The sequence below is a fragment of the Theropithecus gelada genome, chromosome 11 (assembly GCF_003255815.1).
Source record: "Theropithecus gelada isolate Dixy chromosome 11, Tgel_1.0, whole genome shotgun sequence".
Taxonomy (NCBI): Eukaryota; Metazoa; Chordata; class Mammalia; order Primates; family Cercopithecidae; genus Theropithecus; species Theropithecus gelada.
In genome coordinates this window covers 73,482,644-73,505,691 of record NC_037679.1, presented here as the reverse complement: position 1 = coordinate 73,505,691, position 23,048 = coordinate 73,482,644, and the positions used below count along the sequence as shown (strand labels likewise).

The 23,048-nt window shown below is 46.8% G+C and overlaps 1 protein-coding gene across 3 annotated transcripts in view; it reads left to right on the top strand.

Moving 5' to 3' along the window:
• The window catches only part of TBX5 (T-box 5), a 55,236-nt gene that overhangs the window by 8,199 nt on the left and 23,989 nt on the right, over window positions 1–23,048 (top strand). For all 3 annotated transcript variants that reach the window (XM_025402235.1, XM_025402234.1, XM_025402233.1), the window contains 4 exons: window positions 1,650–1,769; window positions 2,554–2,701; window positions 6,414–6,566; window positions 15,455–15,546. In XM_025402235.1, the coding sequence (XP_025258020.1) occupies window positions 1,650–1,769; window positions 2,554–2,701; window positions 6,414–6,566; window positions 15,455–15,546 (513 nt within the window). The remainder of the gene's footprint in view (window positions 1–1,649; window positions 1,770–2,553; window positions 2,702–6,413; window positions 6,567–15,454; window positions 15,547–23,048) is intronic.

The following is a 23,048-nucleotide window of genomic DNA, read 5'->3' as shown; positions in this document are numbered from 1 at the left end:
TTTGAAACTGAACCGGGGCTCGGCCGGGCTCTATATACAGACACCGATAAACACAGCAGCTTCGCCAAGACACTCGCCCCGGAGTTCCCCTTAAAAGCTCGCAGAGTTTTAGCTAGAAATGCTAGACTTCTGGGGAAGAAGGAGGGAAAGTGGTGCAGCTCTATATGTCAGTGTGAGTGTGTGAGTGTGTGTGTGTACGCGCGCGCCCAGGTCTGGGGACGTCCTGGCCACATCCCTTTCCATGCTGGACTGGTCTTCCGCGTCCCGCAAAGCAAAAAGCCAGAGGATGTCCCGAGCCGGCGTGTGGAGTAGGCGACCGGTAGGCCCAAGCCACCGAGTGTGTGAAGGCGGAGGGTGGAGCCGCCTTTCCAGACGCCCCCCCGCCCGCCCCCGTTCTCCAGCCGAAGCCTCCCTCAATAAACTGACAACAGTGACATTTATTATTATTTAAAATTAAACAAAGTCTGCTCCCCACTCGGCCCAAGCCCTGAGTGAACTAGGAGGCGCGTACTGTTTATATCAACGAACTGCAGTCCTCTTCCTAGTCCCCCAGGAAGGAAAGACACTGCCGAGTCCCTCTTTCCCCCAGCCGGAGTCGTGAGGGTTTAACTATAAAAGGCCTGCGAAGTCTGCTGCGCCTCCGCCTCCGGGCGCACTCGCTCAGGCTGATAAACACCGCGAGGCTTTGGCTGCGGGGCTCGGAGGGAGAGGCCTCCATTCGACCCTTCCCGTCATCGCTGAGTGAGCCCAGATCTGCCAACTTGTCTTTTCCCCCCAGGCCAGCCTTGAGAATCTTTGCTTTCTGGGATATGCTCTTTAGAAGGTGGAGGGAAATTTGGAGTGCGCCGGGGGGCAGAAAGGTAGCAGAGACGGCACAGTTCCGGGCCATCGGCTTGCTAACGACTCGATCTTAGTTCAGGCCTCAGCTTTTTCTGAAACCAAATCTGGAAGGGTCTGGAATCTCTTTGCTGAAGGCCATGGAATTTCGACTCTCCAAAGAAGAGTGTCAGGCCCCTTGGAGAAATTGTGGGGGCATTCAGGAATAAACTGCTAGAGACCAGTATCAGAGGTCATCAACCGAGCTATACTGGGAACCGCGGCTTATCCCCTCCTCCAGGGGCAGAGGACCAAAGCCAGGTCGGGAAGCCTGTGCGCACCCACGCGTGTGCGTCTCTGGGGCGCACACACCTTGCGTACACGTGACACCTTAGCGCCGCGAGGATCGGCGGAAGCACCTGGCTAGACCGATCCTCTAGGATCGGCGCCTAGCTTTGTACCTAATAAACCTCCTCTCTCCACAAATATTAATAGTAGGTGTCTGGCTCTGAAAAAGGCAGTTAGCAAGAGCTGAAATGGAGGTCCCTTTGAAGCATCTTCAAAACCCGTTCTCTAATGGCGCATGCGTCCTGGTTTGTTTTCCTGTTAGGATACCTACAGTTGCCCGCCTGCTGTTTTCTCCTCCCTTCGCCTTTCTCCTCCTTATAACTTCAAGGGAAACCCGGGATGGATCTTGCGGTGAGCGGAACGGGGCTATTTTCCGCTTCCACGTTTCTCCAGGAATCGCTTTTTCCATTAAAATGGATGGAGGCTGCCTTCAAGTATTGGCATTAATTCCCGCCCCTCTCTCTCCCTCCGTCCCTCTCTCTTAGGCGGATGTTTCCCAGTTACAAAGTGAAGGTGACGGGCCTTAATCCCAAAACGAAGTACATTCTTCTCATGGACATTGTACCTGCCGACGATCACAGATACAAATTCGCAGATAATAAATGGTAGGCACTGGGTTGGCAGGTGGAGCGGGGAGAGAGAAAAGTGGAATCTCCCGAGAAGTTGAATCAGTGAACATTTTGTTGTTGTTGTTCCTACTGTGTGCTAAAGGCGTCTGTCCGCCGATCCCATTGCTTTTTACTAACCATTCTCAGACGAAGAAACTGCAACCATTAGCTCCGGTTTTCCAGATGAGAAAACGGAGGCTCAGAGGAAGTGAGGTGCCTGTATCTATCGCTGCACCCATAGGTTGTGGATTTTTACAAAGGGTATTGTTACCAAGTGCTGGAGGTATTTCTGGGGCATAAAACCATTTACAGTTATTTTTTATGAGTTACCTGCTTTGAACATGCATTTTTATGAAATTGCAAAATCGGCTCGTGGTATTCAAGTTAAACAGTTAAGAGAGGAGAGGCCCATTTCTTGGGTAGAATTGTTCCCATGGCTGCCAGCAGTGCAGGGGCCTGACGATGAAGTCCCCGTTGAAAGCCCTCAAGGAATTTTCAAGGCTTTTTGCACGTCCAGACCTCCAGAACCCGCCACTTGTTTGTGGGATGCGAGAGGCTGTAAGAAGAAAAGGCTGGGCCAGGGGCTTGCCTGGACCCAGGCACCAAGTACGCTGGGGCACCTGGGATTGCAGATACCTAAGGGAGACGGGAGGGCCTCCAGATTATTTCCAGCTACTACTCAAGAACCTTCACCTGGTGCGTGAACTGAAGCACGCTTCGGTGCATTGCGCTACCTCCAGACTCTGAGCCAGGCCTGTAGTCACACCTTTCCTTCATCTAGGTCTGTGACCGGCAAAGCTGAGCCCGCCATGCCCGGCCGCCTCTACGTGCACCCGGACTCTCCCGCCACCGGGGCGCATTGGATGAGGCAGCTCGTCTCCTTCCAGAAACTCAAGCTCACCAACAACCACCTGGACCCATTTGGGCATGTGAGTACTGTGGCCTGGATTCCACGCTTTGTCTGCTTCTTGTCCTCTCTCCCTTCTTCTCACTGGGTTTCTCTCTCTTCTTGGCTCTGTGTGCCCACACTTCTCCTTTTCTTTCTTCCGTTTTCCCCCACTTTCGTCGCTTTCTGCCTCTACCTTCTTGATCTGGACTTCCTTCCTCTTCCTTTTCCTCCCCTCTGTCTCATTTCTTCTCTCATTCATTTCTGTTAACTTCTTTCACCTTCTCACTCGCTTTCCCTTTACTTTCTTTTTCTTCCTACTACTTCATTCTCTGTCTCCACTACTCTCCTAGGCAGATATCTGCCCCTCCGCAGTCCTCCCTGTGATCCACACTTCCCAAGTCTGGGTCTGTAGCTCCTTGGCAGCTGGAGATATGGCCCCCAGCTCACCTGGTCTGAGACTGCATCCTTGCCGCTAGGGCCCAACCCCTCTCCCTTTGCCTAGAAATGGAGGAATGACTAAAGCTGCTCATTCCAGGCCTGGAGAGTCTGTGAATTCGATCTGTGGTTAGGAGTGGAGGGCTGTGTTTCAGTCTTGCAGAAAATATGGACATTCTAGCCCAGTGGATACCCAGTATAGACTGCACAGAGGCTGGACCACAATGAAAGCCATATACCTTCGCTCCCCACTTCCCAATCCTGCCTTAATTTTGGGATGTTCCAGGGGAGAGGGAGAGCCCAGCTCACCTGCCCCCTCTTTTCCAGATGGGAAATGAACTCATAAGAGGCGAACTATGGTGCCAGTGCCACTTTTTAGCTTGATACTCCTGGGGAGATCTGTTTTTTCAACATCCAGCTTTCTCCCTTTCCACACTGTGCCCAGAGCAGGCGATCCTAAACCGGCGTCCTAAACTTGGAGTCTGGATTGGACCCAAGAGAGGGGACTGGTGAATTTCCTGAAACTGAATGCAGGGTATTGAATGTGCAGCCTGCCCACCACCCAAAAGAATGTGTAGGTTTTACTGGATTCTTAGTAGGGTCATCACCCCCCTTCCCCAAAGAAAAACAGAACACAAGACGCTGATTTTTGAAAAAATGTCCCCAGATCTCATCGTAGGAGATAATTAATAACTAGAACAGAATATGTATTCTGAATTCACGTTTAGAACTTTTAGTTGGATGATTCTGCCATACAAGTGTGTACATTCATCTTAGGGCATTTGATTCTCACTGCAGCCTAGGGGGAGGACAGAGAGGCATAACTTTTGTACAGGAAGAGTCCAGGGGACAGGGGGTGACTTGCCAAGGTCCTACAGCCTATATTTGGGAGCAGAGATTTGCGGCTAGGTCTCTCTAGTTACAAAAGGGGTTCCCTGTCCCGTAAGGTTGTAGTTTCAAAGAGGAACAACAGATAGGCCCATGGTCGCCAATTTCAGGGAAAGGAGGGGGCTGGGAGGGAATGAATTTTGTCAAGAGGGCGGGGAGGATGGTTTATGAGGGTCCGAACGAGAAATCTGCTCCTTTGAGGCCTTGGGGATGAAGCACTGAAGTCCCCAGGATCTGGAAGGGGAAGAGGATCCCCAGGGTCCCCACTGATGGGTAAATGCAGCTCTCAGCACGTGGGTGAAGAGGAGAAAGAACCATTCCCTTTCTGTGGAGCCTGCTGGGAGGGCACCAAGGCATTTTCAGGCAAATGCAGAGGCGCTCTGTTAAACTCTGGTGTTTTGCCCACGAGTTCTTCTTGCTGGACTTCCCAGGAGGTGCTCTGTAAATTCAGCTTGCGTGGGCGTTGGCTGACCCGCTCTGACTGTGTATCTGCCAGTCCCCAGCGGATACCTTACCAGCACTAGGGAAAACCGGCGCCATTTCTAACGGTTCCACTTGCATCTCTGGGCTGGCTCCTTCTGGAGGATGCGAGCCTTGGGTGGGGTCCTGCGTGGTCCTTGACGCTGGGAAGTGGGACGGTTCCCACTCATTTCAGCTCCTAGCTTTTTCTCTGCTCCTCTGGAGTGCCTTTGGGGTCTCTCTGGGGCGGATGCCTGAGGAAGGTGCACAACCCCACCACCAAATTCCTGGCACCCCTGCCAGCTTCAGTCCCCTTCCCAGCTGGGGAGAGGGACTCGGAGCTGCTCAGAACTGCCTAGAAGCCAGGCATTCCCACCCCAAACTCCGGACTTTTAATTCAGAGCCGCCCTAATGAAATTAGGAGCTATTAGATCGCCCTCGCGCTGCTGTCTCCACACTGTCCCCAGCCGTCAAAGCAATTTGGCTAAGCCGAGCCGATGGCCCCGCCGGTCGGGGACTGTGGCGGCCAGCGGGGCCCTGCTGAGTCTCTCTGTCGCCACGCCGCCCCGGTCGGCGTCGCTATCGGCCGGGGAGGCGGCCGGGCCACGGCGGCCGGAGATTAGAGCCGCGCGGCCCGGGGTCGGGCAGCCGCGGGGCCTGAGAGTTCCTCGTCCCTCCCCCGCCCGGGCCGCGGCTCCCCTCCCCCAACTACCTCCACCCGCTTGGGGCCGGGCTCCGGGGTTGGTCCAAGAATCCTGCCCCAGGGTCATCAATGCAAATAATCAAAGTCACCGAGACAACCTCCGCAGCTCCCGGGAAAAGGCAGGCTAGATTTTCAGGCTGTTAAACGCGGCAATTCGCACGTTCGGTGGGGATGTATCAGAGCGTTTTGGTAAATATTAGCGTTAAGAGCCTCCCGGGAGCATCAAAACCCAGTTCATCAGAACAACAAACCCGGTTTTATTGGTGAGGTTGCTCATCTGTGACTAGCCCTGGCTCCAGCAAGAACGCGCAGCCTGGAAGTCCTCCTCCTCCTCCTCTTCCTAACGATAACGGTGGTTGTAAAAATAACAGCACAACTACAGCAGTTAGGACCCCTCTTGTCCCTGGGAGCACCCCTAAATATGGGGAAGATAGGAAGTAGAAAGAGAATATTCCTGAAAAAGCAGATGTAGCCGTTCTGTTTGGGGTCAAGAGTGGAGATAATTCTGGTTATGGATCCTGAAACGTGATAAAGCTGGAGAAAGGGAGTTTTCAAGCCCCTTCTTTGAGGGGTGTTGGGGGTGCTTCCTCCCCACACCTTATGAGCTGACGTCCTTGGAGGGCAGATCACCTGCATCCCCCCAAATATCTTCTCTTTTCACTAACTCTGCTTTGCTTGTTCTCCAAACAAAGGCCTCAGATTTGAGGTCTGATCACCCACCCTAAGCCTCAGAAAAAGGCTGTGCAGTGAACTGGTGACTTTTTTGTTTTATAAATTTCAGTTTTCCAAACACTTGGTATCTTCTCTTGCATCCCTTAGAGATTTGGGGAGTGGGGGTTATTTGCAGGTTTGTTGTTTGTTTGTCCCCGTGCCCTCACACCACCCGTCAATCCAAAAGTGCCATCCAGGCTTCCCTCCAGACGTGGATTCCTCGATCCAGACTTGCTTAGCTCCCGTTGGGGATGGGAAGTGCCCTATGCAGGGAGTTAATTTATTAAGCAAACTTTATTAAGAATTCTGATTTACTGCTCTGTGTGCCTTGGGTAGATTCCTGGAATATTACCCTGGTTTTTTCAGTTGGAAATTGTTATTTTTGAAATGTTTCTTTTTAATGAAATCCCTGGCCCCTTTTCAAAACAGAAGAAAAATACCTATTTTTCGAGAGCCGATATAACAAGGCGAATTTAGAGGGTGGGGAGCAGGGTTTTATCTGGAGACAAAGGGAGTTTTGATTTTCTTACAATCTCATTTTCTTTATTATTTTTAGATTATTCTAAATTCCATGCACAAATACCAGCCCAGATTACACATCGTGAAAGCAGATGAAAATAATGGATTTGGCTCAAAAAATACAGCGTTCTGCACTCACGTCTTTCCTGAGACAGCGTTTATAGCAGTGACTTCCTACCAGAACCACAAGGTAAGCCCGAAGCCCGGGAACCGGTGCCTGGGGCCATCTGCTCTTTCTTTTGCATGAATCTGCAAGGGTTTCCTGCTGGAACTTTGCTCCTCTGAATGGCAGCAGTCACTAACTTCCACCCCAGGATGCTGGCGTGGGGACAAAGCTGCAGCCTAAGAGTTTCAGCTGTTTTTAGTATATCCATGGGCTTGGCATGACAGTCACAACCACATGTATGCACCCACACCTGTTAGAAACAAAGTTGTCAAACCGTAGATGGGCCACACACTCAAATGCCACAAGAAGGCATCCCACTGACCTTATGAAATGCCTAGCGGGAAGAAAGGTTGCTTATTGCATGGCTCTGGAGCTGCCGTTTCATTTCTGGGGCCATCATTTCTGCTGGGGTCAGTTTTCTCCTCTCCGCCTTTTTAATCTTTTTCCCTCCAAGACAAGGTCTCACTCTGTCACCCAGACTGGAGTGCAGTGGCACAATTATGGCTCACTGCAGCCTTGACTTCCCAGGCTCAAGAGATCCTCCTGCTCAGCCTCCAGAGTAACTGGGACTATAGGCACACACCATCATTATGCCCAGTCAATTTTTAACTTTTGTTTTTTGTAAAGACAGGGTCTCGCTAGGTTGCCAGGACTGGTCTTGAACTCCTGGTCTGAAGTGATCCTCCCACACTGGTCTTCCAAATTGTTGGTATTATAGGCATGAGCCACTGCACCCAACTTTGCCACTCAACTGGCAACAGTGCAGGTGGCAAAGTTGCTGGGATCCTTAGGATTGGACTTTCCTGATGCTTCCCTAATTGTTTCAGAAATCACTGACTCCAGACCACATTCTTGAGCAAGGTTTGCCTTGTTAAAATGAAAACAGAGCAACCTGCGCCACCAGCAGCTTGGGATAACATTCCCAGGACTTAGACAAGAGCCTGCAGAACCACAGCTTGGTGAGGGGAGGCACACCTGAATTGCTTGGGAGAAGGTGGCTGCAGTTTGGTGTCGGGGCGGGATGCTGCTGGATGGATTGTGTGAAAGTCAGACCCGGTGAGGTTCAAAATCCAGGCACTGGTTTCGGCATTTCAAAGCTTGACAACAACTTTGGAGCAGGCTGCCTATAGCGGCAGCTTGGAGGGTAGGGGGAGGATCTTCTCTTTTTCCTTAGGAGAAAGCTTGTCTCCACTTGTCAGGATTCACCTCTGTTCCTTAGATACCCAAGTGCTTGTGGATTCGTTTTATTGCGGGTGGCAGGAGGGATTTAATGTTTCCTAAGCCTTGTTATGAAAATATCTAAAATCTGGAGAGGCAAACAATAGGTGCTGGGGGAGGGACACCTGCCCTCATAGGGTTGTAGACTGTTAGGAGTATTAAGCAGTGATTTGGGCTTAGAAGGCTGTGGGAGGGCAAGGTGGGAGGGGGGTCCATATGGGATCTTTGAGGGCAGGTCACCTAGATGGATTTGGGGATGGTGCGCCCCCACCCCCCAATACCTCCTTCATAGTTCCTGTCCCCACCAGCAAGGCTGGAGTGGAGGGGGAACTGCAGGAGCTGGGAACCGGACAGGAGAGGCCAGAAAAGGGTGAGAGGTAGGCTTAGCACCCCAAATCCTCCCATCACCCCTCGAAGTTCATTCCAGTGCAGGCTGGCTTGGCAGAGAATGCCCCAACTGAGGCCGGGACTGTTCCAAAATGCTGTGGGTAATGTCCAAATCCAGATTGTCTGTGAACTGGTCAAGCTGTGATAGACAGTCTTTCCAGGCCACAAGGCCTGTCTGGGAACCCAGGTCGAGAGAGAGTTTCCTGCCCTTGCAAAGAAAACTCATTCCCCTCAACACACCATTCCTTTTTAAATGGGTAGGAGGATTTTTCTGAGTATCCTTCCACTTTTTGAACCAGCAAGAGCAAAACTGAGGGTCGAATGCCCTGAAAGATGTAAAACTATTTCAGGCCAATCTGAGTCTGGCTGCTTGAAACCTGTTTCCCTCAATGGTTGCTGTAAACCTGTGTTTAGCTTTGTGGTGATGGTCCCAGGAAAAAAAAATAGCAATAAGGAAACTCAGTTCTTCCTATATATGTATATACTTACATGCTCTCAAACCAGACAGGGGTCCAAAAATATATCATATCTTTCCCCCGTCTACCCCAAGAAAGCTCAGGTTCATACAGGAGAACAGGAAGGGGTAGACATATTAAAATGACCTGCTTAAAAAGCCATCTGAGTGCTCAGGTCCTTTGGAAGAAACACCCTAAATTCTGTGTGCTTATGCTTATGGTCTTAAGACTCATCAGGTATGGATAGATGTGGGAAAACTCGCTCCCTCTGTCCTTCTCTCTGTTGACAGGCTTATTGAGGCATAATTGTCATCCAATAAACTGCCATATTTGAAATAGACAATTAGATAAGCTTCTTGTGTATATATATATGTATACCTGTGAAACTGTCACTGCAACCATTTGTGAATATGCCCAATACCCTTTACATTTCTATTTAAAAAATGTCTTCCCAATGCACATATTTAGTGATTGATGTGCATGAATGCCTGCCTGCCCAATGGGGTATGTATGTGTGAATTTTTTTTTTTAGCACAATGTAGGGAATCATGTGTCTAAGAATGTGTGTCTTCAAATATGCATTTGGATATATGTGTATTTGATGGCCACACTAAGGGTTCACACACCATAATTGCTTTTCTTTTCTGTATTGATTGAGTCAGGGAGCCCAGTTGAGCTGTGCATAAAGGTCTGTTTAGCCAGCCTGACAGATTCCTTGACATCCGGGAGAGAAATTTCATGGAAGACAACCTTCGGTTTCCCTCCCCCACTTCTTACTTTAGAGCACCAAAGACACCGATTTTCTTTTTCAGGAGCAAATCCAAAACTGTGCACTTTCCCAGTCAAGTGCAGGGCCCCTGCAAACATTTCCCACATGGATATATGATGTGTGATTTAAATAAGCGGGCCAGGGTTGCATGTGATTTGTGGACTCAGTCTTGCTACTTTATTGTCCCACCTGGACCGGGTGTTGAGACTTCTGACTTCATGGGTAGAAGCCAGCTGAGCTCACCATCGCATAGGGTTAAGGTGGATGACTGTGGAGGCTGACTGCTTTGGTTCAAACCTATTTGACTTTGGGCAAATGATTTAACTCCATTTCCGCACCTGTAAAATGGGGATAATAAGAGAACTCACCTCATAGGGTTGTTGTGAGGATTCAATGAGATAATTCCCGGCAAGCGTGTCATGCGGGACCTGGCAGAGAGCTAGCGCAGAGCATTAGTAATGATTGATGAGACCCTTGATTGACTAGTTAGCTGATCAGTTTATTAACAGGGCGATTCCATCCGAAACACAGACTTCAGAAAACTCTTTGCTTACTCATTCTAACTTCCTGGCTAGTTTAGAATCTGAAAGACTGGGAATTTAAATAAGTTCTTATTCCTGTGGTTGAAAAACAACTGCAAATATTAGTCTTTGTGGTTTAGTTGGCTCATTCCCTGATCATGTCATCAATTCAAGGACTATTTGTCTAGCGTTTTGCCTTGGATAAATGAGCAGGGAAAGAAAAGCAATGCATGTGATTAAATTGCCAAGACAATTTGGAAAACTAAGGGCCACCGTTTTTACGGTCAAAGGGCCCATTGCCTTCAGAATGATCTTTCTCTCCTTGGATGTAGGTACCAGGTGGAGATAGGTATGCTACAGGGTTCGTTTCTTAGGCTGCAATCACATACCCATATACCACAGGGCCCCTAATGACGAGACACATTTCCTCAGCCCAGCTGTGATCTCGGACTGGATTTGGGACTTATTTCCCCAGGTGGTTGACAGCTTGAAAAAGATATTTAAAAACTCAAATCTTCCCCAGCGACATTCATTCTGTGAAACACGTTTTTGTAAAGTTTTCACTGCAGTTGTCAGCAGCTCCCAGAGCAATCCCTAGAAATATTTAGGTGTTAAAAAACGTCACGTGGGCATTTCATTTCCCTGTTCTTGCAACAATGGCTGTGTATGCAAGCAATGTCTATCCCCAGATATTAACTTAACTTTGCCATTAAAAGGCATTTTCCTCCTGCTTAAATCATTGTGTAAGGAGTCTATATTTATGAGGTATGAGCTTTCTGGTCGGGACCAGGAAATGAACCCTTAATAGAGAGACATAATTAAGATTTTTGGTCCTCGTGAGGGTTTTAAAAATTTTTTTCAAAAGCAAGAATTCACAACAATTATTCTCATTAATTTTTACAACCTCTGTCTCAGTTGGAGCTGGTATTTATGTTTGTTTTTCCCCCACTCCCAAATCTCTCCCGGATATCCGGTTTTATGTTGATTTTGAAGGGAGTACATTTGCATGGTGAATAGAAGAAAGTTTTACTGAAGTCTTTTGGTGGAACTGGAAAATCCAGGTGTATCAGTTTGTGTGTCCATGATCTAACACACAGCATATTAGGAAAGGAATTTAATAAACATGGCTGTAGTATGTGAGTGGACAGATATTTTGACCTGCAGATAATGTATGTTGTATGTTGACATTTCTCAAGGGTAATTCTTAGGTCATATAGGCATCTATAATCAGTTTCCAAAAGAAGTTACACGTAAAGATCAACATACCTAAGTGAATATATAAGAAATGTGCTTGTCCTGTGCAATCATATTTTTGCAAGCTATGATGGTAAGCACAAGATTAGGAATAGCCAATCTGTTTGAGGTGTAAGGAATGGATTTGAGCAAAAGGTTTTTGCTGATAACATAAAATTCCCCCTTTTCTTCTTTCCTTGGGGCAATTTTTTGTTCTGAGTTCTCGGTGGACATCATGGACTGAGCACTAATTCTGATGCTCAGATCCTTGCTAAATGCTGGTGTCACAGCCTCACCATCTTTGACATTTACTTCTGAGACTGGGATGGGGCAGGGTGGGGGGTGGGAGGAAAAGATGTCCTTCATCCACTTTTAAATGACCTATTTCTCCTTAACTTTTTGCAAGTCCATTAAAAGATGATTTATGGTCAACTGAGTGAAATTTCATTGTGATAAAGCCTGCGTGAGAAAGAAAATCCCATTAGGTGTTGGGTGTTTAGACTCTTAAAATACAAGTGAATGCAGGAGTACACATCTTAAGATGATTTTCCAAAAGGATTTTTTAGATTTTTCTACTCATTCAGATGAGTCAAGAAAAAATCTGAGGCCAATCTGCTCACACCTGTAATCCCAGCATTTTGGCAGGTCAAGGCGGGTGGCTCATTTGAGGCCAGGAGTTCAAGAGCAGCCTGGCCAACATGGTGAAACCCTGTCTGTACTGAAATACAAAAATTAGCCAGGTGTGGTGGCGTGCGCCTGTAATCTCAGCTACTGGGAAGGCTGAGGCAGGAGAATCACTTGAACCCAGGAGGCGGAGGTTGCAGTGAGCCGAGATCGCGCCACTGCACTCCAGCCTGGGCGACAGAGTGAGACTCTGTTTCAAAAAATAAAGAATAAATAAATAAATAATCTGAAAGCTAAAGGAATAGACACAGTTAAACAAAAATGGGCTGGGTGTGGTGGCTCACACCTGTAATCCTAACAATTTGGGAGGCCAAGGCTAGAGGACTGCTTGAGCCCAGGAGTTCAAGACCAGCCTGGGCAACATAGTGAGACTCTGTCTTTCTGAAAATCCAAATAAAAAAAAAAAGGTTGGGGGAGGGAGAATGTGTACACACACACACACACACACACACACACACACACACGGATACTTTAAAAATATTTTAAAATAGACTTTAGGGTAGCCATAGCAGCTCATGCCTATAATCTCAGCACTTTGGAAGGCCAAGGCGGGAGGATCACTTGAGCTTGGGAGGTCAATGCTGTAGTGAGCTATGATCACTCCGCTGCACTCCAGTCTGGGTAACAGAATGAGACCCTGTCTCAAAATAAATAAATAAATAAATAAATAAATAAATAAATACTTGGCTCAGCTGGGCATGGTAGCTCATGCCTGTAATCCCAACAGTTTGGGAGGCCGAGGCAGGCAGATCACCTGAGATCAGGAGTTTGAGACCAGCCTGGCCAACATGGTGAAACCCCTTCTCTACTAAAAATACAAAATTAGTCAGGCATGGTGGTAGGCACACGTAATCCCAACTACTTGGGAGGCTGAGACAAGAGAATCGCTTGAATCCAGGAGGCGGAGGTCGCAGTGAGCCAAGATTGTGCCACTGTACTCCAGCCTGAGTGACAGAGTGAGACTCCATTTAAAAAAAAACGAAAACAAAAACAAGCAAAAAACAAACAAACAAACAAACAAACAAAGAAAACCTGGCTGGGCACAGTGGCTCGGCCTGTAATCCCTGTACTTTGGGAGGCTGAGGCAGGAGGATTGCTTGAGCTCAGGAGTTCCAGACTAGCCTGGACAACATGGCAAAACCTCATCTCAACTGAAACTAAAAATAAAAATAAAAAAAATTAGCCCAGCATGGTGGTGCATGCCTGTGGTCCCAGCTGCTTGGGATACTGAGGCAGGAAGATTGCATGAGCCCAGGAGTTTGAGGCTGCAGTGAGCTATGTTTGCACTACAGCACTCCAGCCTGGGTGTTAGATTGAGGCCCCATATCCAAACAAAACAGCAAAACAAAAATGCTTCATTTTTTAAAGCAGTTTCAGGTTCACAGCAAAGTTGTGCAGAACATACCAAGATTTCCCCTATAGCTTCTCCCCACCACATGCACGGCCTCCCCCACCATGGACATCCTGCATCAGCGTGGAACATTTGTTGCAGTTGATGAGCCTACATTGACACATCATCATCACCCAGAGTGCATAGTTCACATTAGAGTCCACTCTTGATGTTGTACCTTCCATGGGTTTGGACAAATGCATAATGACGTGTATCTTCCTTTATAGTATTATAGGGAGTAGTTTCACAACCCTAAAAATCCTCTGGGCTCTGCCTATTCATCCCTCCCTCTTTCCAACCTGTGGCAACCACTGACCTTTTAACTGACTCCACAGTTTTGCCTTTTCTAGAATGTTGTATAGTTGGAATCATATATCTTAAAATATTAATTGTATGTTTGTGTTTATGGTGAATACACATGGGTACACATACATACAATAATTTTACTTTCAATATAGAGTCTTGGGGTTAGAGGTAAACCTTGTAGGTCATCTCTTCCAGAAAGCAGAACAGACAAGAATTCCTCCTCTCTTCAAATGAAGAAATTAGAGGGTACATTCATTTATCAAGCATAGTTTCTTAAATCTGTAACTATACTACTGGGATAGACTCTAGATGATTTTTAGGGATACTTGAATATGATGAAATCACAGAGAAACTTTCTTTCTTTCTTTCTTTTTCTTTTCTTTTCTTTCTTTCTTTCTTTCTTTCTTTTTTTTTTTTGAGATGGAGTTTTGCTCTGTTGCCCAAGCTGGAGTACAGTGGTGTGATCTCGGCTCACTGCAACCTCTGCCTCCTGGGTTCAAGTGATTCACCTGCCTTAGCCTCTGGAGTAGTTGGGATTACAGGAGCCTGCCACAATGCCTAGCTATTTATTTGTTTGTTTGTATTTTTTGTAGAGATGGGGTTTCACCATGTTGGCCAGGCTGGTCTTGAACTTCTGACCTCAAGTTATCCACCCACCTTGGCTTCCCAAAGTGCTGGGATTACAGGCATGAGCCACCATGCCTGGCTGAAAGTTGTTCTTTTTAAAATTATCTTTCTAGTATTCTATTAGAGAGGGAGTCTCAGTTCAGTACTGGTTTGTGTTAACTACTCCAAAAGTGTCTAATTCCCACTTGCAACAAAGAGAAGGCAAGCTTTGGGTATGAGTAGAGACAATTTCATATGTTTGTTTTCTTCTTATTGAATAGCAAGTGATTCTAGTTTGTCATACAAAGAACTGACATCATATTTGTGTGAAATAAATGTCAATTAAAAGTGGTTTGACTTAAATAAAAATATTAAGCCAGTGTACAGACACTGTATAGATATGGCAATGATAGTGAAAGAAAACTCTGAATGACCGAAGTTTGAGTCATGCTGCTCTCATGTATATAGCATGATTCTCTATGTTCTCTATGAAAATTCAGTTCACATGCAATTTTTTAGGAAATACTTCTAGCAAACTCCATATGGATGCATTCTGTCACCTGGGTCTGCTACTGTACATTCACACTAATATAATGTGTTGATGGATTAAATTAAAGTTCTGGGCCTGGAACCAAAATGTGTAAAAAGACCCTGTTCTGTAACTACGCCTTGTATGTTGCAACACAGATTTCCAAGATAGAACCCTCTCTTCTTTGCTTTGGACATTAAAGAGCTTTGGTGCTGTTCAGTAGCTATTATATATGTTATCATTATACATATTGGTGCTTATTTCATTAGACACCATTTTCCACCACAGCTAGCAAACGCTATCTGCAAAACTATGAAATGAACATGAAAAGAGGCATAATAGAATTTTTGAATGCAATAATCAAGACATGTTTTCTGCAGAAACACACGATGGAGTCAACCCTTCCAAAGACAGGTTACCACGCTGCCGGATGTGCAACAGTCATGTCAGCATGCACAGCTTTCCAAAGGGGAGGGGGTACTGAGTATTGAGGCCTAGATGGTGTTTAAAACACAAAATGCAAGATTGGAAAAAAAAAAAAGAACCCGGCTGGAATGATGCAGAGTATGACTCCAATTAATGGGCAAACCAAATCCAGGTGTTTTTCCCCTTTTAAAAGCTGTCCAATGGAGGACATTTTTCAAAGCCTCCACTTGAATGAAGTGGTGGGTCCCGTTGACGTGACTGGCTTAATTTGCTTCTTTCGGTTGCCAGAGGCTGCATTTCCATGACATTTATTATTAGCTCATGTCCCGAGGTGGTCTTGCAGCAATCAAGTGAAAACCAGCTTGCTCTCTCTCCCTCTTTCCTTCAGATCACGCAATTAAAGATCGAGAATAATCCCTTTGCCAAAGGATTTCGGGGCAGTGATGACATGGAGCTGCACAGAATGTCAAGAATGCAAAGGTAGGAAAGCGGATTCCTCAACTTTCTCCTCCACACATACCCCTCAAATTACCCAGGTAAGCCAGCAGCAACCCAGCACCTCCCTCCACCAGCCTTCCTGCCCACAGAATGCCAGGCACAGAGAAATGGGGAGAATGAGCCCCCTCTGTCCCATTTTTTGCTAACCCTCACATGTGGTTGGCACCATTGGGCAACCTGGAGAATACATTTTCTAGTGGAGAGAAGGTACAAAGAGTTTGGCATTCTCCATTCTCCCAGGGAACAGAAGGTACAGCTTTCTCTTCTTTCTCTGCTGTCTCTCTCCCTGTAGGGAAACCCTTTCTCTTTTTCTTCCCATAAGTCACAGCCGATGAATGCTTTTTTTTTTTGGCAACAGCTCTTGGTAAATGAAAGAGAAGTTAATGACTTGATTTCCTGAGGGTGAAATACAGACAAACTTGACACCATGTGGTGTCCAGGGCACTGGAGGATTGGAAGCTGGTGCTAAAAATTGCTCGGTATTTTTACATATCCTGTGGTCATAGTTGCTGATATGATGAATAGAACGGGCTGTAGCAAATGTACATAGTGGGAATTTGGTCTGATTTGAAAGGATTGTACAAGCATTGCCAATTTTGTAGAACATTCTCTCTACCTCTTGATGTGCTTCCAAAATAACTTACCATATGGCAAGCAAATTAGAAATACATCTTGATCCCTCTGACCAAGAAGGTTTGTGTGTGTGTTTTGTGTGTGTGTGTGTGTGTGTGTGTGTGTGTGTAGTGTTTTCTCTTTTTTCTGTTTGGTGGGTTTAGTGTTTCAAAACAAAATGAGATCATTTCGGATGTTTTCCTTATCCTTTCTGGAAGACATGGAAAGGGAGAGTCAGGCAGATAGACAGATATATTCATTCAAAGAAAGATAAGAGACCTATAAGAACAGAAAGGGAGAAAGACCTTAGATCTACGGTTTTAATATTAGGTTTAGAAATACATGCAATGGAAAAATTGTTTTTAGATAGTAGGCTTATCAGGTCAAATTTTGCGTGCTTTTTAAAAAATAATGCTAGCCCACGTGGCATGTTCCTGTAGCCCCAGCTACTCAGAAGGCTGAGGCAGGAGGATCTCTTGAACCCAGGAATTCGAGGCTGCAGTGAGCTATGATCACACTACTGCACTGCAGTCAGGACAACATAGCAAGACCCTGTCTCCAAATATTAAAAAAAAAACAAAACAAGACAATGACCGTGTTTCCAAACATTAAAGAAAACAAGAAGTGTGGTACATGTGTGCACATGTTCCTGTTTTCATAAATTGGTTTCCTATGGATTCCTGTTTGTATAAATTGGTTTCTTTCAAGATCGTGGACTCACAAGGTACTTTTTGTGGCTAAAATAGGCAAGTTCTGAGTTTGCTATTTAAAATTTATTTTTGGTTTTAAGCATCTACATTTTGAAATTGGGTCATAGGGTCAGTGGAAAAGATGACAACAAATATTGTGTTTTAGCTGAGAGAGGTTCAATTATTCATGACCCTGGGCTCAGAGTGCCAACTTTTTGTTCCTATCCCATTCTGATGGTGATTTGCCATTAAGATAGCTTGGTCATTGCCAAACAGAGTCACCTCTCAGACCTACACGCCAAGTTCCTGCTGTGCAGGTGGGAGCTGAAGGGAAATCGCCTTTCCAGCCTGCAATCAAAGGGTTTCATCATCTCTCACTGCCTCCCTCCTTTTTACAAGGTCAAGAGCAGGGAGCGAATAATAGATTTAAGGTGTCTTGAATCATCCCTTCAAACTTTACCAGTTACCATGTCCTACTGATCATACCTTCTAGCATAACTCAGAATTCAGCCCTCTTCTGCCAGTATGCTAACTCTAGCCGCCACCAGCCTCCTAACTGATTGAGACCTAAATTCAATCCTTGTCTCCTCCAGGGACTTTCTTTAGGCAGCCACCATAGAGATCTTTGTAAAACACAAATCAGGCAAGGTCTCTTTGCAGTGGAGAACATGTCCAAGCCCCCTGTTGCCCTTGGTATAAGGTTTGGACTCTTGCCTGGTTGGCCATGCCCTTCCCATGTGGCCTGGCCACCCCTCCTAGGTCTGTCCTTCAGCAGTGTCCCCCTAATATGTGTCACTCATGCTAAAGGAAAGGCTTCAAACTTGTGTTCTTTCCGTTATTTTTGGCCCTTCGAACACACATTTGGTCTGCGTCAAACCCTTTCCCCTCCTTCTCACCAGGCCATCTCTGGGTCTCCTTGTAGAACCATCACTGGGTCTCCTTGTAGCTTTTCCTTCCTCCAAGAAGCTTTCCCTGGCCACAGACTGTGTGGTCAGCCCATGTCTCCCACCAGGACCCCTCCTGGGAATCAGCCACTCAAACTTTACCAGTTGCCCTTCAGGCTTTTCTGTGTCCAACTCAGGCCCGGAACTTTGGAAGCTGATTGGACGGATGACAGCCGGCCATGAAAGGAGAGACAGGTGGGCACGTGTAGGTACGTGAGAGCTCAGATGTCAGTCATTAAGGGAGTCTTTCCTAAAGCTTTTTTTTTTTTTTTTTTTTTGAGATAGGATCTCACTCTGTTGCTCAGGCTCGAGTGCAGTGGCATGATCTCAGCTCACTGCAGCCCCGACATCTACAGGCTCAGGTGATCCTTCCACCTCCCAAGAACCTAGGACTGCAGGCATGCGCTGCCGTGCCCAGCTAAATTTGTTTGTTTTTATTTTTTTATTATTAGTTTTGTGCGACGGAGTCTCCCTCTGTCACCCAGGCTGGAGTGCAGTGGCATGATCTCCACTCACTGCAACCTTGGCCTCCTGGGTTCAAGCAATTCTCCTCCCTCAGCCTCCTGAATAGCTGGGATTACAGGCGTTTACCACCATGCCTGGCTAATTTTTGTGTTTTAGTAGAGATGGGTTTTCACCGTGTTGGCCAGGCTGGTCTTGAACTCCAGACCTCAGGCAATCCACCCACCTCGGCCTCCTAAAGTGCTGGAATTACAGGCATGAGCCACCATGTCTGGCCTAAATTTGTATTTTTTGTAGAGACAAGGTTTCACCACGCTGCCCAGGCTGGCCTAGAACCCCTGGACTCAAGTGATCTTCCTGCCTCAGCCTCCCAAAGTGCTGGGATTACAGACATTATCCACAGCCCCTGGCCAACTCTCCTAAAGTTCTAAACACATGTTCATTTTGTTTGTTTACTTACTTCTTGATTGATTGATTGATTGATATTGAGACAGGGCCTTGCTCTGTTGCCCAGGCTGGAGGGCAGCGGTTCGATCACGGCTCACTGCAGCCTCACTTCTAGGCTTAAGTGATCCTCTGACTTCAGCCTCCCAAGGAGCTGGGTGTCCAGGCACATGCCACCACATCCAGCTAATTTTTGTATTTTTTGTAGAGGTACGATCTCCCCAGGTTGCCCAGGCTGGTCACACAGCTGTTTATATATTTAGGCAGATGACTCCTCTTTGGCCTGCATTGGCTGTCCTAACCATCCGTCAAGGTATTGCAGATCGCTTGAGGCCTGGACTAGGTGTCCTTAATGGGTAGGAACTTTGCAGATGGAATGGAGGGAAGGTTTGGCTAGTCATCAGTAGAAAGCCAGTAATTGACGCGTTGAGTCAAACCTCTCAGCCTAAGAGCCATGTATGTCTTTGTGGCCATGTTAGGAGTTGCCCCAGAAACCAGAGGGCTGAACTAACCACTGATGGGTTGGGGGAGTAGACGAGGTCATTGGCCAACGTCTCTGGACATGTCCTTGGGGAAGGAGAAAGAGTGAAGAAGAGTGGTTCCAACAGAGGGCTTTGGAGTCAGACAAACCTGGGGTCAATTCTTGCTCTGCATTTATCAGTATGTGCCCTGGAGTACGTGATTTAACCTCATGGAACCTCAGTATTCTCATCTGCAGAAGGGGCATAGATAAGTATAGCCTCTACTTTCTAGGGTTCCTGTAAAAATTATATGAGCAAAGGCCTACAGAGTGCTTGATTCCTAGTCTAATATTCAGTAAAATTTAACTAATTTGGGGGAAAACTCCCCACTGCTCCCAATTTTGCCCTTGTTCAGAATTTATTTTGGATCATTTTCCCACCCCCCAGGTTGTAGTCAGTAGTGGCAAGTGGGGAATATGACTCTCCAGAGTCAGCCTTGATAACAGCCAGGCAGGAATGGCAGGCTCACTGCTAATCTTGTAATCCTGTTTCCTGTCCCCTACACACCCAGTGACAGCTGGCTATGGGAGAAAAGCAGGAGGGATGAAATTTCCTCTAATTCCAACAATTGGAAGAAGGGAGTGAGGTGGGGTTACAGATAGTTAAGCATTACCTTGCAGTTATTCCACAGAAATAACTTTTGGATTCGCTTGGCAAATGTCTGGCCGTTCCTGCCTCTAGCTCTTGGCCCAATTCCCTGTGTTTGGAAAACGCAGATGATGTCTTCATTATTTTCCAAGATTTTTTAATGGTTTCTAGTTACAGGAGCAATCACTGCTTATTATAAAAATTTGGGAGCTATGGGAAAGCACAAGGCATAAAGTCTTTGAAACATCCTGTCTCAAGCAGACCCATTAAAGGGTGTGTCAGTGTTATTTAGACAGGTTAATCAATCTGTGGCTTAAAAAAATATATAATCCTAAAAACTAATATTTCCCCAAATTTCAGTACCCTTAGATTGGTGACAAAGGATTTTTTAAAATAAAAACTATTTATTTATTTACGTAGGACAGGGTCTTTCCCTATCACCCAGGCTGGCATGCAGTGGCACAATCATAGCTCACTGCAGCCTCGAACTCCTGAGCTCCAGCAATCCTCCTGCCTTAGTGTCTGAAGTAGCTGGACTACAGGTGCATACAACCATGTCCAGCGATGGAATCTCACTATGTTGCCCAGGTTGGTTTCAAACTCCTCGTCTCAAGCAGTCCTCATGTCTTGGCCTTCTAAAGCACGGGAATTACAGGTTTTAGATGGTGCACAGACCCATGGACACATGAGGCCTGTGATTTCATAAATGTTATTGCTCAGAATGACACTGAGTTATAGGAAAGGAAGAAAAGAAGGAAGCTATGAAGGGAGGGGAATTAAGGCTGATTAAAGAGGAAATATTAACTGAATAGCAGAATGGCTGGTATCAAGGTTTGGGGAACGCCGTCAAGATAGTATGCAAACCACAGAAATTTGAGAAACACACATAAAAGCTCAACCACCTACAAAGAAAGGCTTGAGAGTGCCATTACTGTTTGAAACCATCTGGGCCCTGGTTTTTCATAGAACAACTCTTTCTTTGGACTTTGCTTCAGTCTTCAAGATGTATTCAAACAAGTTCTAAACTTCCTAGGAGCCAAAGGGGCTAGAGCTGGGACTGGGGCAGAGTAGGCTTTATGGAGAGGGTAGAAGTAGGCCTCGTAGAGAGAATGGGACCTGAATCTGTTGGGAAGAAGGGTTTTCTGGGTTGGAACAAGGAAGAAGTGGGCAGGGGTCTGGAAGTCTAGGGGGCTGGAGTAGGGATCAGATTCTGAAGATCTCTGAAAGCCAGCTGGAGTGGCTCTATGACAGGTATGAGGAGAGCTGCTCCTAGAAGCATGGAATTGTAGAGCTAGAAGGGACTCCAGGAGACAGCATCTGATCCACCTGCTCCGTTTTGCAGAATGGGAAACTGAGGCCCAGAGATGCATTTACTTATTCAGTTTTTGATCTGATTTGTTTGTGCAACTAAAACGTTTGTTAAGTGTTTGCTGTATGCCAAGCACTAGGCATACGAGGATGAATCAACACACAGGGGTCCATGGACGGAAACAGGCTCAGGAACTGGGGTCCAGACTACTGCACTGAGCAGCTCCGGGGCTTTTCCACTCCACCGAGTGTCTGTTTCCTCATCTGTAAAAAGGAAGTCATTACAGAGCCTACCTCCAGGCCTGTTGCAAGGATGAAATGAGTAACGCATGTGTACTGATTATTATTGCTGCATAACAAATGACTCCCAAGCTTGAGCTGGGCTGGCTGGGATACCCTGGCTTCCAAACTATCCCATCTGTTCTCTGTGTGTGATGCTACCAGGCCAGCCAAAGTGTCCCACCTGAGGCAACTTTCCCCCACAGCACATTGGGAGTCTTCTAACAGAGGAAAGCGGTATAGGCAACCACAGCGCTTCCACAAAGAGCGCCCAGACCATCAAAGTCCCCAAGTTCCCTCCAGTTGCAATCTGCTAGCCCCCAGTAATGCTCCATAAATGCTGCTCACGGTGAAGAGACCAGGCCTTGCTGGTTGCTACTGTGTGAAAGGGGAAGCAGGAAGCACCAGGGAGGCACTTTTGTTTTGTCTGCGATTGGTGGGCCATTCTTTTTGGAAGGACTCAGCTGTGCAGCTCTTGCTGGCCATCAGATGGTGGCTGGGCTGCAGGTGTCGGAAGGCAGATCAGGCAGGATGTCCAGCTTGGCACACTCCTGTGACCCACAGTTGATGCTGCTTTTGGATGGGACCTCCGTTGTTGTCCACTGAAAAATCAGAATGTGGCCTCTCCAGCATGGCAGACTCAAGGTGTTCAGGCTTTCTCATGGAAAGTGGAAGTGGAAGCTGCCTGGTCCTTGCTGACTGCACCTTGGAGGACAGGTAGTATCACTTCTGCTGCATTGTTTTGGTTGAATGTGACTCACTCAGGGGGGTTCAGATCCAGGGAGTTTGAGACCAGCCTGGACAACATGGTGAAACCCCGTCTCTACTAAAAATACAAAAAATTAGCAGGGTGTGGTGGCATGCACCTGTAATTGTAGCTACTTGGGAGTCTGAGGTGGGAGGATTACTTGAACCCAGGAGGTAGAGGTCGCAGTGAGCCCAGATCGTGCCATTGCACTCCAGCCTGGGCAACAAGAGTGAAACTCCATCTCCAAAAAAAACCCAAACAAATAGAAAACAGATTCAAGGAGGTAGGACAAGCTCTGTCCTCTACCTAGAAGGAGTGTCAATGAATGTCTCCACGCGTTTTAAAACTGCCTCAGCAGGCACGGAAGCACATAGCACGGTGTCTGGTCCAGAGGGATGCTCAGTCGCCGGTAGGTGTTAAGATACAGTCCATGGTCTGGTGAAACCAGATGCCAGGTTGACTTGCCCAAGGTCACACAGTTAGTTTGGATGAAGGGGCCTGCCTGGCTGCAGGCTTGCTTTCTTCAGGATGGAGAGAACCCCCTTTCCACTAAACTGGGCTGCTGCTCGTCTTCTTGTAACCGTAAACCCCAGAATATGAACAAGCAATAGCGAAGTCCTTCATCTCGGTATTTATTACCTCACCTCACCTCACACAGAATGGCCATAATCAATGACTGGTCTTTTCACCATAAGAAGTATTTATGGAGCACTTTCAGGGGGGTTAGTAGATGATGGATTGGGGGGCTTGGTTGGCCTCAGAGTTCTTCATGGAAGAAATAAAGCTCCCTTTACTTCCTTGCTCTCTTAGTGTGCTGCAGACAGCATCAGGGGGCATGGACCCTGAACGTAAGGGGTATTTTGAGGCTCTGCTTGGGGTGACTGGGATC